The sequence below is a fragment of the Cyprinus carpio genome, chromosome A8 (genome assembly GCF_018340385.1).
Source record: "Cyprinus carpio isolate SPL01 chromosome A8, ASM1834038v1, whole genome shotgun sequence".
Lineage (NCBI taxonomy): Eukaryota > Metazoa > Chordata > Actinopteri > Cypriniformes > Cyprinidae > Cyprinus > Cyprinus carpio.
The window spans coordinates 17,047,566-17,067,248 of NC_056579.1; the positions used below are offsets into that span (position 1 = coordinate 17,047,566).

The window sequence follows — 19,683 nt, forward strand, 5'->3', positions numbered from 1 at the left end:
ATCAGCACACAGCTTTTGTGACTCTGCAAAATTAGCATATTGCATATTTACTGTATTAAACCTGATCTAGCCTAAAGCAAGCTTGAACGTATGGATTAAAATGATATACAGGTGCATCTCAAAAAATTTGAATGTCGTGAAAAAGATCCACCACAGACAACATCAGAGGCGTCTTACCTGGGCTAAAGAGAAGAAGAACTGGACTGCTGCCCAGTGGTCCAAAGTCCTCTTTTCAGATGAGAGCAAGTTTTGTATTTCATTTAGAAACCAAGGTCCTAGAGTCTGGAGGAAGGGTGGAGAAGCTCATAACCCAAGTTGCTTGAAGTCCAGTGTTAAGTTTCCACAGTCTGTGATGATTTGGGGTGCAATGTCATCTGCTGGTGTTGGTCCATTGTGTTTTTTGAAACCCAAAGTAACTGCACCAGTTTACCAAGAAATTTTGGAGCATTTCATGCTTGCTTCTGCTGACCAGCTTTTTGAAGATGCTGATTTAATTTTCAAGCAGGATTTGGCACCTGCCCACACTGCCAAAAGCACCAAAAGTTGGTTAAATGACAATGGTGTTTTTGTGCTTGACTGGCCAGCAAACTCACCAGACCTGAACCCCAGAGAGAGTCTATGAGGTATTGTCAAGAGGAAAATGAGAAACAAGAGACCAAAAAATGCAGATGAGCTGAAGGGCACAGTCAAAGAAAAATTAACTTCCATACCACCACAGCAGTGCCGCAAACTGATCACCCCCATGCCACTCCGAATTGAGGCAGTAATTAAAGCAAAATGAGCCTCTACTAAGTATTGAGTACATGTACAGTAAATGAACATACTTTCCAGAAGGCCAACAATTCACTGAAAAAAAGTTTTTATTGGTCTTATGAAGTATTCTAATTTGTTGAGATTTGTTGAGTGAATTGGTGGGTTTTTGTTAAATGTGAGCCAAAATCATCCCAATTAAAAGAACCAAAGACTTAAACTACTTCAGTCTGTGTGCACTGAATTTATTTAATACACAAGTTTCACAATTTGAGTTGAATTACTGAAATAAATGAACTTTTTCATGACATTCTAATTTATTGAGATGCACCTGTATGCTCCAAAAAGCCCCAAAACCTCTCTTACTGCTGGCAGTTTGTATAAGTGGAAGGGTTTTTTATCTTAAGCTGGAAAGTATTTAACCTTGTTAGAAAATGCTGTGTAAGTGATAATGTACATGGAAACCAGAGACCCATTCTTACCTCACAGATCATTAAACATCCAGAGTTTATTACTGCATCGAAAGAAGACAAGCATACAGCCCTTGTAGGGTTTGGATCTTTTATTTCATCAGTTTGGATATACAATTTTTTTTTTTTCTTAAATTATTTTCTCATCTGTTGTCCAAAAGAAAACCAATAAGTTGGGAATTATACAAAAATATAAAGAGAATTACGAGTGCTGTGCGCCACATATACAACAGGAAAGTATTGTACAGAAACACAAATCATCGTGTTAGGAAATCAAACAAAAATCCATCTGTTGGCAGAAAGCATTTTGTACACCAAATAAATGTAATCATAAAATTATGAAAAAAAAAACATCTCCCCTTAGATCTGCTTTCAACACATTACTAAAATTCCTCTATCAACTTATCAAATGCCAATCCTGAGTGAACAGGAAGTGATTTATCAGTTGTGCCTTCCTGTAATTTCATCTTATTAACCCTTGATGATTTTTTTGTTGGTTTGATTTGTGTCAGTGTCATTGAATATACATGCACTAGTTTCCTGTGATACATTAGCTGAACTAAACTCTTTTGATTTGTACTGTCAAGCTTTTCCTCTCAAAACACATCCACTTACCAGACAGAAACATACTTGTGCTTGTTTTTCTTACAATACACTATTTTTAGGAGATCTCTATTTTATAAAATCAGAATAAAAATAAAAAAAAATCTAAATTTACAAAATCCTCTTCAGCTTTTACAGATTTGAAAGTGTATAGTCCAGACATAAGGCAGACATGACGTACTTACACCTCCACAATGCTTTACTGATCTCTCTCAGCGCATTGCTCCGTTACATCTCATCGCCTCCCTTAACAACAACAGCTCTGCTCCACAAAAGAGTTTGTAATACATGAAAGAGGAAATGCAGTCGCTGGAGGAGACAGGAGCTCAGATTGGTAATCTAGATTTTGGCTGAGACTAACTGGCTCCAACAATGCCAGAAATTTTGAAACCAAATGTTATCTAACCGTGCAATCGCAAAGTAAACCAGAAAACCGTATGGTTCTCAGGAGGCCAAAGAACTTTGTCTCTATTTAGAGATAAGACCTGTCTCACAAATCCAGCATTTGGCATTTCGATCAGAATATGCTGAATCCTCCCATCTAACACATGCTCAGTCCAGTCATTTCAAATACAACCTTCCATTAAGCTCTTCTGTTTCCTGTCGTTCTCTGAGTGCAGCTCTTATTTTGGCCACTGAAATATCACCACGTCGGACGACTTCTGAAACTCTTGTGCAAGAAATGATTCCACGTTTTCTGAGCTACAAACAGAAAGGGAGGAAATATTTAAGGTTGCATTTCCCTTTCTCTGAATTTTACAGAATCTTTGGTCCAACCTTTCAAGTGCTCCTACACGTTAATTTGCCCTTAGTCATACCAACACATTTACAGCCAACAAAAAACAACTTTCAATAAGTGCAACTTAAATATAGTTTCTATTTTCTCAGCCTGTTCTAATAATCTCCAAATGAATGCCAGTAGACCTTAGTCATGGTTAATACATTTAATTTAACACATCTGTGTTAAATTCAATACAGCATCTAACCTGACTAAGGTCTACAGACTTTGTGCTCTCATCCACATATAATGTGCTTATAGTCGTTGCATTTTGTTTTAATTATGAACCATTTCCTGTTAGAGCAATTTGTAAGAATCAGCAATACTAAGACGATAAAGTAGGCCCACATGGACTTTGCATGTTTTAACATTTTTAGGGGGAATATTGGCATAATTTTATGGAATAATTAAAATGGAAAATTGCATAAATAATAATGATAATAAAATAAAATACAATGTGAGGCACCAAAATGAAACCAAGCTAAATCTTAGTACCAGACACATAATGACTGATTAAAAAATATTGTGATTTAATTTTTGGAATTTTTAACTGATGTTCTTTTGTGTTCTGTGTAAATCTGTGGATCTTTCAGTGGACCTGTGAATCAGCAAACCAAATGCTTTTCACTCCACCTGACTGCTACGACTGGATATTAAAATGAAAAGAAGAAATCTCTAGATGTACATAAATACATCACTGACACATACACACACACACACTTAACTCCAGCTCATCCCCACTATCAAGTACCAGTGTCACTGGAAGCAAAAGAACAAAATGACCATCACTGACTTTTCGTTTTCTTTCTTTAAAGTCTCTTGCCATGCATTTGAATCAGGTTTTTAGTCCATGTACTCTGACTACAGCTCTTTAACAAAAGAGAGTTGAATTTTGGGAAGGGTAACACATCTCAGAGGTCTTCTGTGTAAATGATGCATGGACTGGCGTCCTCTGTGGACTCCAGCCTGACTGTGGACACAAACCGCCGGTGCCCAGCTGCGTTTCTGTTGCCATTGTAGTTCAGCGTGGTGCGGTAGGTATTCCGGGTGTGCTTGGGGAACACGATGGTCGTGCTTTGGAAGTGTAGCGGCCTGTGCCGTGGCTCAAAGTGAACCTCTGACTTGTAGCTGCGCCACGTGCAGTTATGAACGGACACCACCGTCTCGCTGAAGGATGTGGCGGTCGGGACCTGGGCGCAGAACACCTGGTCACGGAAGTGTCTGTCTGAAGCGTACTTCACTGCAGAGTTGAACCTGACAGTGGTCAAAGACAAGAATTCATCAGGCAAACATTATTCAACTAAGAATAAGAAAAATATGGGAGGGTTCGCTCAAAGTCTGAGACCAACTTGGAAATCAGATTCTGAAAAAGTTGTGATGCAAAGTAATGAGGAAATATTTTGGATTCGGCACTTTATTTGTGACACTGGACGTGTGACTTGTACAGCTGGTCAGATGTTCTTCCATTGAAGCTGAGATGGTCTTTCTCCAATCATGATGGAGAACATGATCTTTAGGATTTACACAAACTCATGGAGTTAAAGCAAAAGAGAACAAACTAAATTAAGCTGACATTCATTTGAATGCTTTTTTTTTCATGTTTAATTTCACTTTTTAGCGAAAAATTAGTATAATTTGAAATGGAAAAGGTGTGAAACAGAAACTGGTGGTCTCAGACTTTTGTATCCAGCTGTAGTTGAAAGGTTTTTTTTTTTTTTTTCAAACATTGGTAGTTAATGGTGATACTGTATTTAACACTCACTTGATCTCTTTTTCTGGTTTGGGGTTAACCTCAATGCTCTCTCCATAGACCACAGGGTACATGCGTGACTTCACATCTGGACCTGGAGAGTTCAGGAGCAAATATGGCAGCTACACAGCAAAGACATTAAAGACACAGGAATTAGCCATCTAGCTAGCCATTACAACCCATAATAACGGATGTTGTAAATTTGACATTGACACACTTAACAGTTTACTCATGCATGATGACGGCTAAACTGTATAATTGACCACTGGCCACAGCAACTTTCTTATGTTTCATGTGTCATATTATTTTGTGGTCGCTTCTTTTCAAATAATTTAACCTCAAATACATTTTTCAGTCAACTTCAAATCAACTTCATTATTTTCCAAGGCAATGTTTTGTTTTCATCTAATAATTATATAGTATTTTATTTTATGTTTTTTTTCTTATTTCTTTTTATTAATGAAAATGTTTTTAATAGTTGCTTTAGTGCCGTTTGTGTGCATGTGTTTTGTCTGCGTACTGATATATATATATATTTGGCGCTCAGACAAACGGCGACAATGCAGCAGTGTGTGTGGAGCACCTGCTCCAGTCATTAAACACACACACCACGTGAGCGTTCAGCACCTTCCTCAATGTCCAGCACGTACACGCTCTGCTTCTCACTCTCTGTCTCTGACACCTCATAAAACCCAATTCCTCAGCAGCATATCATCAGCCAAACTGTCATCTGATGTGACATGGGAAAGGTGGGCTCTTCCTGAGCTCGAGCAGAATATTTTTAACTCTCACATCCAGTAAATCAAGAAAACGTTAACTTTTATAGTCTTGCATTCTAATCTGCATTCACAGAGGTAAGCGGGGAGGTGTATGACGGTGTTTGAGGAAATCATCCAGCTCTGCCTTCAATGATCCTGTTCAGTGTCTGCTCACTATGGAATAAAATGGATGAACTTCAGTCACAATTTATTTATGATATTGTGATGCATTGCATTTTTAAAGCTGTTTTTCAATTAAACAGAGGGTGGTCTGGCTCAGTTTAAGCCAAGAATGTGAGTAATTAGCAGCAAAATTAAAAACCCTCCCTTTACTAACATATATGCTGTTTATGAGAGGTTTCTGGCATCATGCTCTTGTCTCATGGATGTGAGCCAGTGAGAAAGGAATCACGCCCTTGAGCATGTGCGTCTGTGTCCATATGAGTATGAGAGAGTGTGCGTTAAATCCAGGACGGATACTGTGTCCACTCTGCCGGGACAGAGAAGTTAAAGCGGTCATATGATGTAGCTAAAAAACATTATTCGGTGTAATGCAATGCGTTTACACAGTTTAAGGTTAAAAATCAAATTATTTTCCACATACTGAACATTAATGTTGCTCCTCTACGCCCCGCCTTCTAAAATGCGTTGATTTTTACAAAGCTCATCGTTCTGAAAAGCGCGGTGTGCTCTGATTGGCCAGCTATCCAGTGCTTTGTGATTGGCCGAATACCTCAAGCGTGTGACAGAAATGTTATGCCCCTTAATAGATTCAGGAAACTTTCCTCCGTAAAATGCACTGCACACACTCAAATATTTGGGTTGTACTGTTCTGAAACATTGCTGTAAATAAAACGTAACCAATGATTTCTAGTTGTGTCCTCAAACTATGTAGTTTGGCTTTCGCAATGAAACACACAGCGTCTCCACGACATGGCGGCGGCAACAATACTACAGCGAGAATAAAAGTTATGCCTTCTTTCTTTGCATATACATTTGTGCGGTGTTATGCAAATCTTCCCACACAGTGACGGTGAACGAGGCATTTTAGGAAGGTGCGGCTGAGCGTTCACTTTTATAAAGAATATCTCTTTGGGTTTGAGACTTTAATTGACTTTGCGACTTTATGGATCTTCTGTATGCACGAACAGCTTTTAACACTCCGAAGACAAAGGAAAACATGAAAACGCATCATATGACCCCTTTAAAGGTTCAACAGGGTGCCTGCAGTGGACACCTCAACCAAACAGTATCTTAATCAAAGCTTGAAAGCTGAAGAGAGTTTGACATTTACAGTGGCATCTCTATATTGACTGACTGGGTCAGGAGGTCTAGATTAACTATTTCATCCAAGGAGGTCTAGAATACTAAGAGAAAGCCAGGTATTATACTTAATACATTATACTAGATATCACTGCGACGTTAAATGAAAAAACTGTCAGTTTGATACTGTAGAGAAATATAAACACTGGCAAAATATTATCTACTGTAATAATGTCTAACTGATAGTTTACTTGCAAAAACTAAAAAAAATGTCAACAGGGATCTGGGCATCAATGGAGAAAATATGCATTTTTTTCTCACAGACAATGCAGTTACAGCATCTACCAGCAGGGGCGAATGGGGTGATGCTAACTAGTCACATCACCAGTAAACATCACACTTGTGCATAAGGTTTTTTTGTTTTACTACTCTTACTGAAACTGCTAGTCAATCTGATACTTTGTAATCTGGTGATTGTGAATTTTCAAAATTGCATCCTAGATGAATGTCTTGGTATTTTCTCATATAGAAATGGTTGCTGAGATACAATTTGCAACATATCATTTATGTAGCATTAATAAACATTGTTAATTTTCTTATTTTCTTCAGTAGCCAAAGCAGAATAGATAACATCCAGGCGTAACGGTACTACAGTCTTTCATAAGTCTTTTTCTAAAGCCCTGGGGCCTGTATAATACCAGGTTTTGGCACCTATTCCTACATGCAGTTTTGAGTGGTTCAGGCTGGACACAGGGCTGTATTTAAAGGTACTCTCATGCCTGTTGTTTGGGACTCTATACTGACATGTAGTGGCCTGAATTTCCTGATCGAATGTTTTTATTCACTGCTACCATTTCACACTGGAGGTGTCTGATTGCCTTGTTTGGTTTCATATGTTTTTAGTCTGCAGTAATGTTCCGGTTGTAGTGTTTGTCTTTGTTATGGATCTGTTCATTTGCTTCCATTGTCTTTTACTAGGGGCTCTGCTCAGCAGGTGACCTGGCTGCGTAGCGTTAGAAAGGAGTATTTTTGGCCTATTTCGAACTATTGTGATTGTTCGATTGGAAGATGACCGCACTCATGCGTGTCCTTTGGGTGGGAATCGTTTTGTTTTCCCTCGTTATGAATCATACAACTTTGGTGGCACATGGTCATGAACAGGATGCCATCTCCTATGGCATTGTGCTTCATCTGTATGTGCTTTGAAATACCCGCAGAGCTGTGGAGATGACCGCAACAGCGGATATTTGCTTTTCCACAAGCTAGAGGCACAGTTCGGAACAAGGGAGGTAAAAAGGGAGGGGTTTGACAGCATTTGAGGAGGAGAGCAAATCGTCCAGCTCTGCCTTCAATGATCCTGTCCAATGCCCGCTCACTACAGAATAAAATGGACAAACTTCAGAATAATTAAATTTTCTTTTACGTCTTAGGACGCAAGCATTATGGCTGAGACAGAGACGTGGCTTCAGGCTGACGTCCCTGATGCCTACATTGAGTCGGACGGTTTTACAATGGTGCGAGTGGACAGAGATCTGGTCAGGTAAGGAGAATACTGTGGAGGTGGGGTTGTGTTTATATTAATGATCGGTGTTGTGGATGCATTACTTTGAGGGAGACTATCAGTGACAGAGACATGGAAATACTGTGCAATAATTTGCGACCTTTTATTTGCCACATGAGTTTGACAATGTTGTCATCTGCGTTGGTTATGTGCCACCGGATGGAAATGCAGTAAGAGGTGTGATGCAGGTGTCTGAGTGCATCCAACAGTTATTCCAGCACACCCTTAATGCTTCCCTGTTTGTTTTGGGTGACATAAATCACTGTTATCTGTAAAAAAATTCTTCCTGGATTTCAGCAAAATCCAGTGCATATACTGTGAAAGTTAAACCACCAGCAAACTAGTATGCTGCTCGTTCCTGTCTACCGTACCTTGCTGAAGTCAGTTAAGCCTGTGAACTAGGTGATGAGACGTTGGTTTTTTAAAAAAAGAGGAGATATTGAAAAGATGTTTTGTCTGTACTGACTGGGAGGTGCTGTATGATCCAGATATTGACAGGCATAATGAAATCAGGTCTGCGTATGTCAAATTCTATGAAGATTCTGTGATTCCAGTTAAATATTTTTCAAATAACAAGCCTTATATCACTAAGGAGGTTAAAAGGTGTATAAATCAGAAACTCTTGGCTTTTAAACAACGGGACCCTGAACTTTTAAAACTGGCTCAGAAAAAGTTAATCATAAAATAAGAGAAACTCGTAAGAATTACAGACATTTAACTGAGAGTGATCTGAGTAAAAATAAAAAAAAGTTGTGGTCTAAGGTAAGGTGTATAACTAATATGATACCTAAAAGGATGAGTTTGCAGGTTGTAATTGAGGAGACAAAAGTATAAAATAGAGGAACTGAACTTGCACAACTAATCATCTAATATCGACCAATATCAATAAATTAAAGCAATCTCTAATATCAGAAGATAACTGATTATCATGCATCCCTACTGCACTCTCATGAAGCAGCAGTGTTTCAGAGGTGCCACTGCACACTTAACTTTAATTTCAGCAGTCACAGGTCATGAGTTTCTTATGCAACTGACTGCTACAGCTCTGCTGCAGGCCTGCCACACTAAAATAGATTGGAGGGATTTTTCTTAATGTCATTAAAACACAACTCTTAAAATAGACCTGCAGCCACAAAATGAGAGGGAAAAAGACAGCGATATTCTCTGCAAGCATGCATACTGTATATACATGCTGGGATAGATGCCCTCGCAAGGCAAGGTTGCCATGAATGGAAAATACAAAGTGCAGCAAACAATGATGGCTTTGTATGCCTACGTTTTCTTTTCTACTCTGAGAGAGCATTTGGTCCTCATATACTTCATGTTGCCTGCAGGCTCGACCACATTTGTATACTTTAAGTAATAGGATTTTGGGAATTGCATATTCTGAAGAACAGCGACAGAGGGATGTTTTGTTGACATTGGCATGAGAGCTTTCCAAAGTGTTAATGAAATATAAATAAGTATAAAAAAATCATGTTGTACAAATAAAGTTATGCTGCTCCTTTCTATTTTATTGAGTGAAACGCTTTATTGCAGCGGCGTCCCAACAAGTGCATGCATGTTTCTTGAAGAGGAGTGTCTGAGTGATCATTTATACACTCCAAAATGCCTTTAGATAGTTGCTCTTAGAAGCATGCTCGGGCAAAGCATTTATGCTGCACGACAGAGATAAATGCAGCTCAATCACTTTAACAGTTGAGCAGTGTTTCAGTTCAGGCCCCTCATACTGGAATCTGTTTAATAGAAGGAGATGTTGTTTTGTTAGTGCTGAGCTGTTTCCTCTGGGATTTTCTGAGATTTTCTGAAATTTCCTTCCCTAGAAGATGCATCCATTATGAAGTGTTGGAAAATGTTTTCTTTCTACGCTAATCTGAATCTTCTAGCATTGTGGATACTCTGAAGTATTGAGACACTGCCAGGAGTTTTTCACTATAGTAAAGTAGCCCTAGTTCAATATGAAAGGGCACTTAGATTTAAATAGATGGTCATGTCAAATGTGGACACTGTTAGTTTAGCATGCTATGCAATCTTTCAGAGGCAGAAATAAGACTCTGGGTTATGCTGAGGCACTGCAGTGCTATACTGTAGCACAAATATGCACTGTCAAGTAATACTGTACCATGATATATTTGTGTGTGTTTGTCTGAGCACTACTTGTGTGTGTATATATGTGCTGTAAAAGGGTTGTTATGAGGAAGCTATGAGGGACAGAGAGATTGGTTACAGTTACCACATTCACCAAACACAAGGTCAACTTGTTTACAGAAACTTTCTCTCTGGTTTCTCCTTGTCATCCCTGCTTCATTACAGTGAGTCTCCAGAAGCACGAGCACCTGAACCTCATTCTATTTCAGGATTCTGCCTTATTACTTTTCATTATTTGTCTCTGGCCACCACACTGCCAACAGTGTCGTTTTGTGTTTAAAGGGTTAGTTCACCCAAAAATGAAAATTCTGTCATTAATGACTCACCCTCATGTCGTTCCAAACCCGTAAGACCTCCAATCATCTTCAGAACACAAATTAAGATATTTTTGATGTATTCTGACAGCTCTCTGACCCTCCCATAGACAGCAAGGATCCTTACACCATCAACGTCCAGAAACGTAGCAAGGAGATCGGTAAAATAATCCATGTGACATCAGGGGTTCAACCGTAATATTACTCTCCAAAATGGCGCTAGGGTGACACGGAGGAGATGAATTGTTGAATAAAGTCTTTTTTTTTTGCACACAAAGTATTCTCATAGCTTCGTAATATTATGGTTGAACCCCTGATGTCACATGGATTATTTTACCAATCTCCTTGCTATGTTTCTGGACGTTGATCGTGTAAGGATCCTTGCTGTCTATGGGAGGGTCAGAGAGCTGTCAGAATGCATCAAAAATATCTTAATTTGTGTTCCAAAGATGAACCGAGGTCTTGCGGGTTTGGAACGACATGAGGGTAAGTAATTAATGACAGAATTTTCATTTTTGGGTGAACTAACTGTGGCGGGAGGAGCAAACGACAGACACAGTGGGTGTGGCATCAGGGCTCGGAGAGGCTTTTATTAACAAAAAGATAACCAAAAGAGGGAATAAAAGTGTCCAAAGGGGAAGAATGTCCAAAATAAACAGGGAATCTGGTGTCCTCGTCATGCTGCGGGGTATGTGAAGGGCAGGTAGTGTTCAGAAAGGAAGGGTCCAAGTAAGGGGCAGAGTCCAGTGGCCCTCTTCGGACTGGGGCGCAAGGGGCGGCAGCTTCTTCCAGCAGCTGCATCCATCTTGCTGGTCGCAGTGCTTGAAGGGATTAGATGGCCCGGCATCCTGGCCTGACGGCCGTGTAATGGGTGCGGTTCTCGTCTGGACCACAGGTCCGGCAGCTCACATCTGTGGCGGCACAGGAGTCCCTCTACACACTCTTCCTGGACCCATGAGGACACGAGGCGCGCTCGGCATTTAAACAGCGGCGGTGATGAGGCTCCATTTGCATCAGGTGTGCCTCATCACACACCGCCAGCCCTGGCTCTTCCAGTGCCCCTCCTCTCTCACACACCCACTCCTGTCAGGAGCCTGGTGAAGGGTGGCGATTAAGGGACGGGGTGACGATGATAATTAGAGGGTAGGCAGCCGACTCGTCACATAACCCTTTAAGACAAACTAAATATGTACTTCAATATTCTAACATGTTGTTTTGGATTTAATCTATTTCATTTAAAAACTTGCTCTCATGTGACTTTCGAATTGTTCTTTTCATACAGAAGCAGCTTGAATGCTGCCAGTATGAATGAGTAACTGAAGTCAAATGCCTTAACCATATTCACTAACCGTATCCATAGTGAATATGAAATGGCGACTACCATAACAACAGGTAATCTCATTACAACTGATATGATGTTATTCAAAGTTGGTATGAAATGAAATACCTATTTTTTAAATGCATGATATTGATATTTATTGTATTGTAGTCCATTTAAACTCATTGCTTATTTTGCGATCAACCTCAAACTCGCATTACAGATATGCCTCCATTTAATCAACAACTGAGCCAGGTAATTTTTTTTTTCTTTTTCTGATAATCCGTTTCACGCTACAAATAATTATCTGCCTCTACTTTGTTACATCATGACTTAAATGAGTACATTTAAGGTGCAGGTTCATCTGTCAAAGGACAAAACTGATGGAAGACAACAACTGGATCTAAAACCTTTGGATGACACACAGCTCATATCTCCAAAGCCACACATGAACACAGTTCAAATGTCACTGACGTTTATAACTTAAGTGTGTGCGAAATAACCATACTCAAAAATGTAAACATAATGCATTATGTGTTTATCAGTTTCGTTGTTTTATCCCCTTTTAAAACTGATTGCTTCCACTCATAGTCCTCATGCATGGGTCTAAATACTAAACATGATTTACCCAAGGGCATGTTCCTGCATCAACTTCCTTTTCCTGGACAACAAGCAGCACCCTAACCCTACCCCTAAAATCAGTGCACCGTTTGGTTGATAGGAAAACTGGTCCACTGCCAGCAAAGGATGTTGATTGAGGAACACGTCCTTCTTGGGTCTCAATTAAGGTTCATTAGATGATTGCATACCAGTTTGCCTTCCCGGGTCTCCTTTCTGCAGTATCCTTGCAGCTCATTTGGGGTTGAGCAGCTGCTGGCGCGTGACTCGAGGATCCCCGTTGACAGAGAGTAGAAGGGTGGACTGGGGCTTGGAGGGAGTCCTGAATCCGGACTATCAAGCAGTCCCTCTCGGTTCTTTCCTTTCAAACTCTCATCCATAGCTTGCAGATGTAAATGCCCCACCATTTCTGGAAGAGCGTAAATGTTTTAAACCAGCGAATTCACTCCAGGAACCACAACACGAGAGGTATAAACCTAAAGTCCCATTTCAGAGCCACAGATGGAGTCCTGGTGTCCCAATAGATGCCTAAAACGAAAGTTTTACAATATATATTATATGGGAGAATGGTTTTCACTTTTGACTCCAAAGTCAGTTTTGATTTCAGTGAATGTTTCTCAGGGTAGGTTTCTTTTTCAGAGTCAGTTTCTGTATGGACACAAACCGTTAAGCCTGGTCTATATAATGCAGGGCAAGATTTCACACTATATACCAGACAGCAGTTTAGGCATCATAAGCGCGTTCGAACACTACAGTAATCTCAAGTACAACGTTCAATCGCTCTCATGATGCCCAAAATACCATCTAGGTAGGCAGCTCGTTCGGTTTCGAAACGTTACAGGATAATGCATGGACGAGTTCTTATTTGTACTTAATTAAAAGACAAACAAATGTCACACTGAATGCACTCTATTATAAATTTAGACTAGATGTGGTAGGAAAATATGCCTTAAAGAGTTTGTTGTTACCTTTGAATTTAGAAATCCCGCCGGTTAAAACTCCGTGAATAAAGGGTTCAGCGCATAACACTTTAGTTCATGGTCTCAGAAAGAAAGAAAAAAAAAAGGTAAAATCCACAAACGGACGTGATGACTTCCTCGCAAACAGTCTAAGAAGTGCGAGAAGGATACCAAAAATCTGTAAAGTCTCACAGTAGTCCCCAGCTCATTAGTGCCGGTGTTTTCTGTCCGTCTCTTGCCCTTCTGGAAGCGCAGAAGTGTCTGTCAGCAGCGGTGCGCCTGTCTGTGAACGAGCAGAGCGCGCACACTGACGGCAAGCCTTTTATGCGCCTGGAGCCAATCCAGAGCTGCCCAGGCGATGATGCCTTTACCAGCGTCGGCCAGCAGGGGGAGAACTGCATTTGACAGTTCTGACCTACAACAAAAAAAAAATAAAAAAAAAACACACAAAAAAATGTTTAACAAGCTGAAATAGTGTGCTTAATTGCACTCAAAACTTAATAACATTGTATAAATCAATTTACACATTTCAAAGTTATTTAAAATTGATTTCTGTTGCTGAAATAGTGTGCTTAATTGGCCTCAGCTCTTGAGAAAGTGTATTGGGTTACTGTGGGATTAGTGTGTCACACTTTTGAAAATTAGGGTGACCAGGTTTTTGGCAGAGACACAGCTCTCATTCTCTGTAATGTAATGCAGTTCTGTTGAGAACCATGAGCTGCTAGGAATGACATTGAGGACACTTCATTTTAAGTCAGTCAGCCTAACAGCTGAAACAGGGACACACCTCATAAAACAGGGAGTGTCCCGGGTAAACCGCCACTTCAGCAGAGGACACTTGTCATTTCTTTATACCACATGTGCCATTTGATTATTGGTGATAACTAACCGTAATGGAAACAAAAATTAACTGCTGCACACAGTCATGTGCATGGCTGCTATGTAGACTACTGTTTGTGTGTAAACACACAAAAACACACACACACACACACACACACACACACACACACACACACACACACATACATATATCTATATATAATTGTTAATATAAGTAATTAGGTTAACCTAATTGTTCATATGCATTTTTAGCATGTACAGGCAAACTATAACACTAAAGAAATGTGTTCATAAACATTTTAAGATTAGCATATTCGGTTTAACTTGTAAGTGCTATGTGTTTTAGGCATTAAATTGGATTTCTAAGTGCTTTGTATTTTTATAAACAGCAGTGAATCGCATGAAAATGTGCAACAGTGAAATACTTGTGAAACTGACTGAATATGTTGCACCATCTGCCAATCAAGAACAGTTCAACCAAAAGTCAACAGATATAACTACTCTCCCTTGGTCTTCCTTGATCTCTGTTTATAGTGTCAGTATAACATAGCAACAGCTAATTGGGCTGTTACACAACAAAATATATATGTATTTCTGCTTCCTTACAGTAAATGGCACAATATTCTGTATTGTGTGGGACAGTTGGCAACCCTCATGCCTCAGCAACCTAAGGAAAATATTTACTTGGTCAGAAACTATGCAGCAGCCTAGTCTGAGCCATCTTGCGTGTAAGCTGTGTGAGTGTGAACGAGCGCGTCTCAAAGCTCGGGTCAGTGTGTAGTTGTATTTCAGGCCTGGGTGGAGTAAGGGTGGGCACTTCCACTCTTCAAGGCATTTGTACTAAACCAAAAACACTTAAGTGCACAGAAAAAAAAAAAAAAAATGTCTGACAGAAAAACAAAGAAATAAGATAACAATGCTGGCAGTAAAACCAGATGTTTAAAACCAGAATTTGGCAGTCATTTACAGATGTGCTGTTATTCACTGATTCTGGGGAAAGATACATGACTGGTTCATGATTCACAGAAACACGTGCATAAACACACACAATCATGAAACACATCCAGAGACCTGGCTGAGGCTTTGATGGTTCAGCAGTTTTCGGACTTTACCTCGGCAAATTGCCAGGAATCACAGCAAAGCATTTATTGTTTGAATGGGATTTTGCCAAACAAAGGTGCCTTCATAGCACATAAGTGTTGAGTGTTAGAATAAACTCCCCAGAAACCCAGAACTCTTTCTGTCATTCACACACACACACACGCCTACATATATAAATGTAAATATCAAATGTAGCCGGAAACGACAATTCTCAGGGTCCAAGCACAGGTGGAAAGGGGCAGAAAGTGACCTCAATTTCCAAATATGGCACAACAGTATATAATTGTCATCTAATTCTAGTGAATTTCAACATTCTTAAGAATACATCTGATATCGTGCCTCTACATTTTGTGTCTCTATGAACAAGGATATTATAGTAAAATATGAATAACTGTGAATTATAAAAAGACACAGACCCTCAGAAGGGAGTCTCCTCTCACTCTCAAATTGTGCAGCAATAGAATCAGCAGTCTAGGAGAGGTTTGCTTAAAAGGAAATTTGTAAAGATAGGAAAGAAAACCATATGACTAATACATTTGTGAAAACTTACACAAAACTTTTTATTCTCTGTCACTAATGCAGTTTTGGACTTATTAGTGAAAATGTAAATTTGCTTATTATAATGTCACCTGAAGCTTGATATGTGAGATCATTATAAAACATCTGATATCTACTTTAGGCACTTACTGTTTATGATGTCCAAACACAATAAGGGACGAAGAATCATCATAAATCTGAATGAACTTTCAATGCTTGGATCCATTAATGTTTTTATACATTCACTTTTATATATATATATATATATATATATATATATATAAATATATATATATATATATATATATATATTATATATATATATATATATATATATATATATATATATATATATATAAAGGATATTATAGTAAAATATGAATAACTGTGAATTATAAAAAGACACAGACAGTGTCCTGTTTTATGCACTATAGACCATATACTCTGTGTGTTCGCACAGAGGATGTTCACTCATTTTGACATTGTTTTTCTTCAGTATATGAGTCCACTGTATGAGACAGATCTCTCACTCTCTCTCCCTATTCCTTCACATACACGCAAACTCATGTATTTGTCATATGTTGTACTGACTCACTGTAGTGATTCATATTCCCTGTCTGAAATGATGTGTTTGTAAATAGTTTTAAGTGATGAATCTTTCAGACATTGTGTGGTTTTACTCCTCCTCTCCCTCTCAAAACCAGACAGACTCAGTGTATAGTGTGTGTACTGTATGTGCCGGAAAGAAGAAAATAATGTTTACTGTATAAGACATGAGTGAGTTGGAAAGTGGAATGACACTTTTTGAGCACACACACACACACACACACACACACACACACACACACACACACACACACACACACACTCACACACACACACACACACACACACACACACACACACACACACACACACACACACACACACACACACGTGTCGTTGTACAAAGCGATCACACACATCCTTCTCCAGTCTTCACACCTGTTGGCACTGATAACACGACAGTGAAACCTGGCAACCTCATGCATTCACACACATGCACACTGCCAAACCAGCTGTGAAGAGGACGGTCCAAATCCAGGTGTGTGCGAGGGTCTCAATGGTTTTTGAGTGAGAGAGTTTGGGCATGTACAATGCATCTTTCTAAACTTCATGTTTGCTTTACATTTTCAGAGGAAAAAACAGTCACCTGAGCTTCACCTTCAGTCAATCATACACACAAATAAACCTCAGTTTTCTGGAATAGCTCCCTACATAAACAAGTTTTAATGAGGCCAGAGTTGCTCGCTCAAAGAAAGGGACTATTTCTAACACACACACACACACACACACACACACACACACACGTTTACTAAGCTATCTGAATGGGGACATTACATAGTCTTCTATTGTTTTATATACAGATAGTTATGCACTTTTTAACCTAAACCCACCCCTAACCCTACCACTCACAGAAAACATTCTGCATTTTTACAATTTTAAAAAAACTTTGTTTACCTCATTTTTATACCAGTTTTACAAATGAGGACATCCCCAAATGGAGATTTTTGGCGAATTTTTCAGGTTTTGCTCACTTTTGGGTACAAATTTGCCCCCAAAATATGGTTAAGTAGGTACACACACACAAACACTGTGGCATTGATACTAAAACTGTTGAGGAAACAGCGCTCCCATTCTAGTGCACTGAAACCAAACAGCATCAGTTTTTTTTCTGCCTGCTACACATATGCACAGTACAGTATACAGTATATTGTGTTGCTTTGTTGGGAGACCAGGGTAAAATGAACCACAGGATCAGATGAGCCACTCTTGTTTATAGGGAACCAGTTACAATAATGCATGTGACTGCAGTGAAATACAGTAAATAAGCCAAACAAAATGTTGTTGTTTTTTTCCCAGTAGCTAAGGGATAATCAGTATTACCTGTATTTCATTGACCTTAAAAAAGCTATGACCCATCTTAAAGTAGTTTATGCAATTTGCCCCTGCAGTAAGTTGTGCCAAAATACAAAATACTTGTTCTGGGCAGCATATCTATCAGTTTTTTTACATTTATTCAGAAATGATGCATTAAACTGATCAAAAGTGACAGTGTAAAGACTTTTACATTGTTACCAAAAAATCTTTTTCAAATCAATGCTGTTCTTTTTTACTTTCTGCTCAAAGTTTCCACACAAATATGAAGCAGCACATTGATAATGATAAAACTTAGTTTCTTGTGCAGGTTGCTCAGGTTGCTCACAGACACAGTGTATGCTGGGCATAGCTGATCTTTTAGGTGTTTGTTTTTCTCATAAAGGCTATTTGAAGAAGACAGTGTACTGATAGTGCTGTTCAGAACTCATCCCAGACGGGGAGTTTTCTCAGCTCACTGTGAATGCATGTGGTAGAGAGAACCAAACAGACAGAGATAGACAGAAAGAGAGGAAGAGAAAGAGGGGAAAGTTGGAGCAGGCCCCAATGTAAGGTTACATCAAGTGCTTAATCTGAAGCTGTCGGTTTGATGGATGGGGTTTGGAGCTTCTAAATATATCTCGGGTGACCCCTTTGAGTGCACACACATTCAAGCTCATGACTGCAGAACTGCATCTGGTTTCAATGTCTGTAGACCCTCTGCAGAGATACGGGTCTCCACTGCTCCTCTCACATCAAAACACTCCTGCTCTCTCTTTCTCTCTCTCTCGCTTTAACTCATTCCCCATTTCTTGATCTATTTTTTCTCCTTTTTTTGTTTTCCCAGCTCACAAAGGAACAAATCTTTCAATAATTACTGCAGGGAAAACATGGATATTTAAGTTTTTTGTCCATTTTTTCAAGCATCTTAGACATAGTAGTCATTAATTTATTTAATTTAACTTACTTAATAAAACCTAAATAAAACCAAATAAAAATGTAAAGCAATAAAAAATATAAAATTATTAATAATATAACATGTCAAATATGTAAAACAGCAGAATTTAAAATATTTGTATAGAAAATATAAGTGTATATAAAATCAGTTTTTATAAAAACAACGTAAAAACGCAAAAAAGCTTAATATAAAATATAATAAAATTATATTAATTTAATATAAACAATATTTATCATATAATATTTTTAAAATCTGATCTGATGGAAAAAATAATGATTTTAAATATTTACAATGATGTATGATTTAAAGTACTTAATTTATTTTAAATACAACTACGACCATAATACTAAAATTATACAATGAAAACATTTGTACTTAAAACACTTTTTTATTTTTATTTTTTATTATTACATCCAAAATGAGTGCTACTGGGGTTGCATTTATTTAGCATTACAATTATCTCTGCTCGATCTTAAATTTGAATTTGTTATTTAAAATCAGCCACTTTTAGCAATGAGTGTTTATGCTAAAGCTGTGATTTTTACTAAAGCTGGGATTGATAGTGAGTAAACACATATAGCCTTGGGTGACACAGCTGTGTGTGTGTGTGCATGAGAGCGAGGATTGCATGCTAACAAGTCGTCTACACAGATCTGTAATCAACTTGCTCACCTGTTGTCCTCTTCTCTACCAATTGCTACTTCCTGTGGCATTCACACAGTATGCAAGCGTTGTGTCTCGCACTCCTCTACTTTGTCTGCATGTGTACGTGTGAAACTAATCATGTTTGCACTGGTTATTGGAAAACTCATTTGATTCTCCCTCCTTCATTGCTCCTGCTCACATCCGCTTGTGATCGATTGTGCATTATTCTGTAAGCTATCACACAGATTTGAGCTTGTCATTTATATAATTAAATCAACTGATTAAGAAAATGGCATGTTACAACATAAAACACACATTTCGCATAAAGATCCAAGATTTTTCTAACTAAGCAGTATTTTTTAATAACTTGAAAGGACAAAGAAAGGAACAGGTTGGTATTATTGATAAGGTGGGAA

The 19,683-nt window shown here is 38.7% G+C and overlaps 1 protein-coding gene across 1 annotated transcript; it reads right to left on the minus strand.

Annotated features, from left to right (window-relative positions):
* Nucleotides 1–1,298: 1,298 nt before the first annotated feature.
* Nucleotides 1,299–13,599, minus strand: LOC109095313 (refilin-A-like). Its single transcript, XM_042762545.1, has 4 exons — nt 13,300–13,599; nt 12,523–12,859; nt 4,364–4,473; nt 1,299–3,855 (listed from the first exon to the last, which is right to left on the minus strand). Exons 2-4 carry the CDS (start codon nt 12,736–12,738, stop codon nt 3,513–3,515), a joined length of 669 nt encoding a protein of 222 aa, XP_042618479.1. The 5' UTR covers nt 12,739–12,859; nt 13,300–13,599; the 3' UTR covers nt 1,299–3,512.
* Nucleotides 13,600–19,683: the final 6,084 nt, after the last annotated feature.

Bases quoted from the DNA above. Each gene is read 5' to 3' on its own strand.
- LOC109095313 (XM_042762545.1), bottom strand. From the start codon at position 12,738: ATGGTGGGGCATTTACATCTGCAAGCTATGGATGAGAGTTTGAAAGGA. The intron at 4,474-12,522 runs GTATGCAATCAT...TTTGCTGTGTAG, and splicing joins AGACCCGGGAAGGCAAACTG to CTGCCATATTTGCTCCTGAA. The intron at 3,856-4,363 runs GTGAGTGTTAAA...GACCACTGTCAG, and splicing joins AAACCAGAAAAAGAGATCAA to GTTCAACTCTGCAGTGAAGT.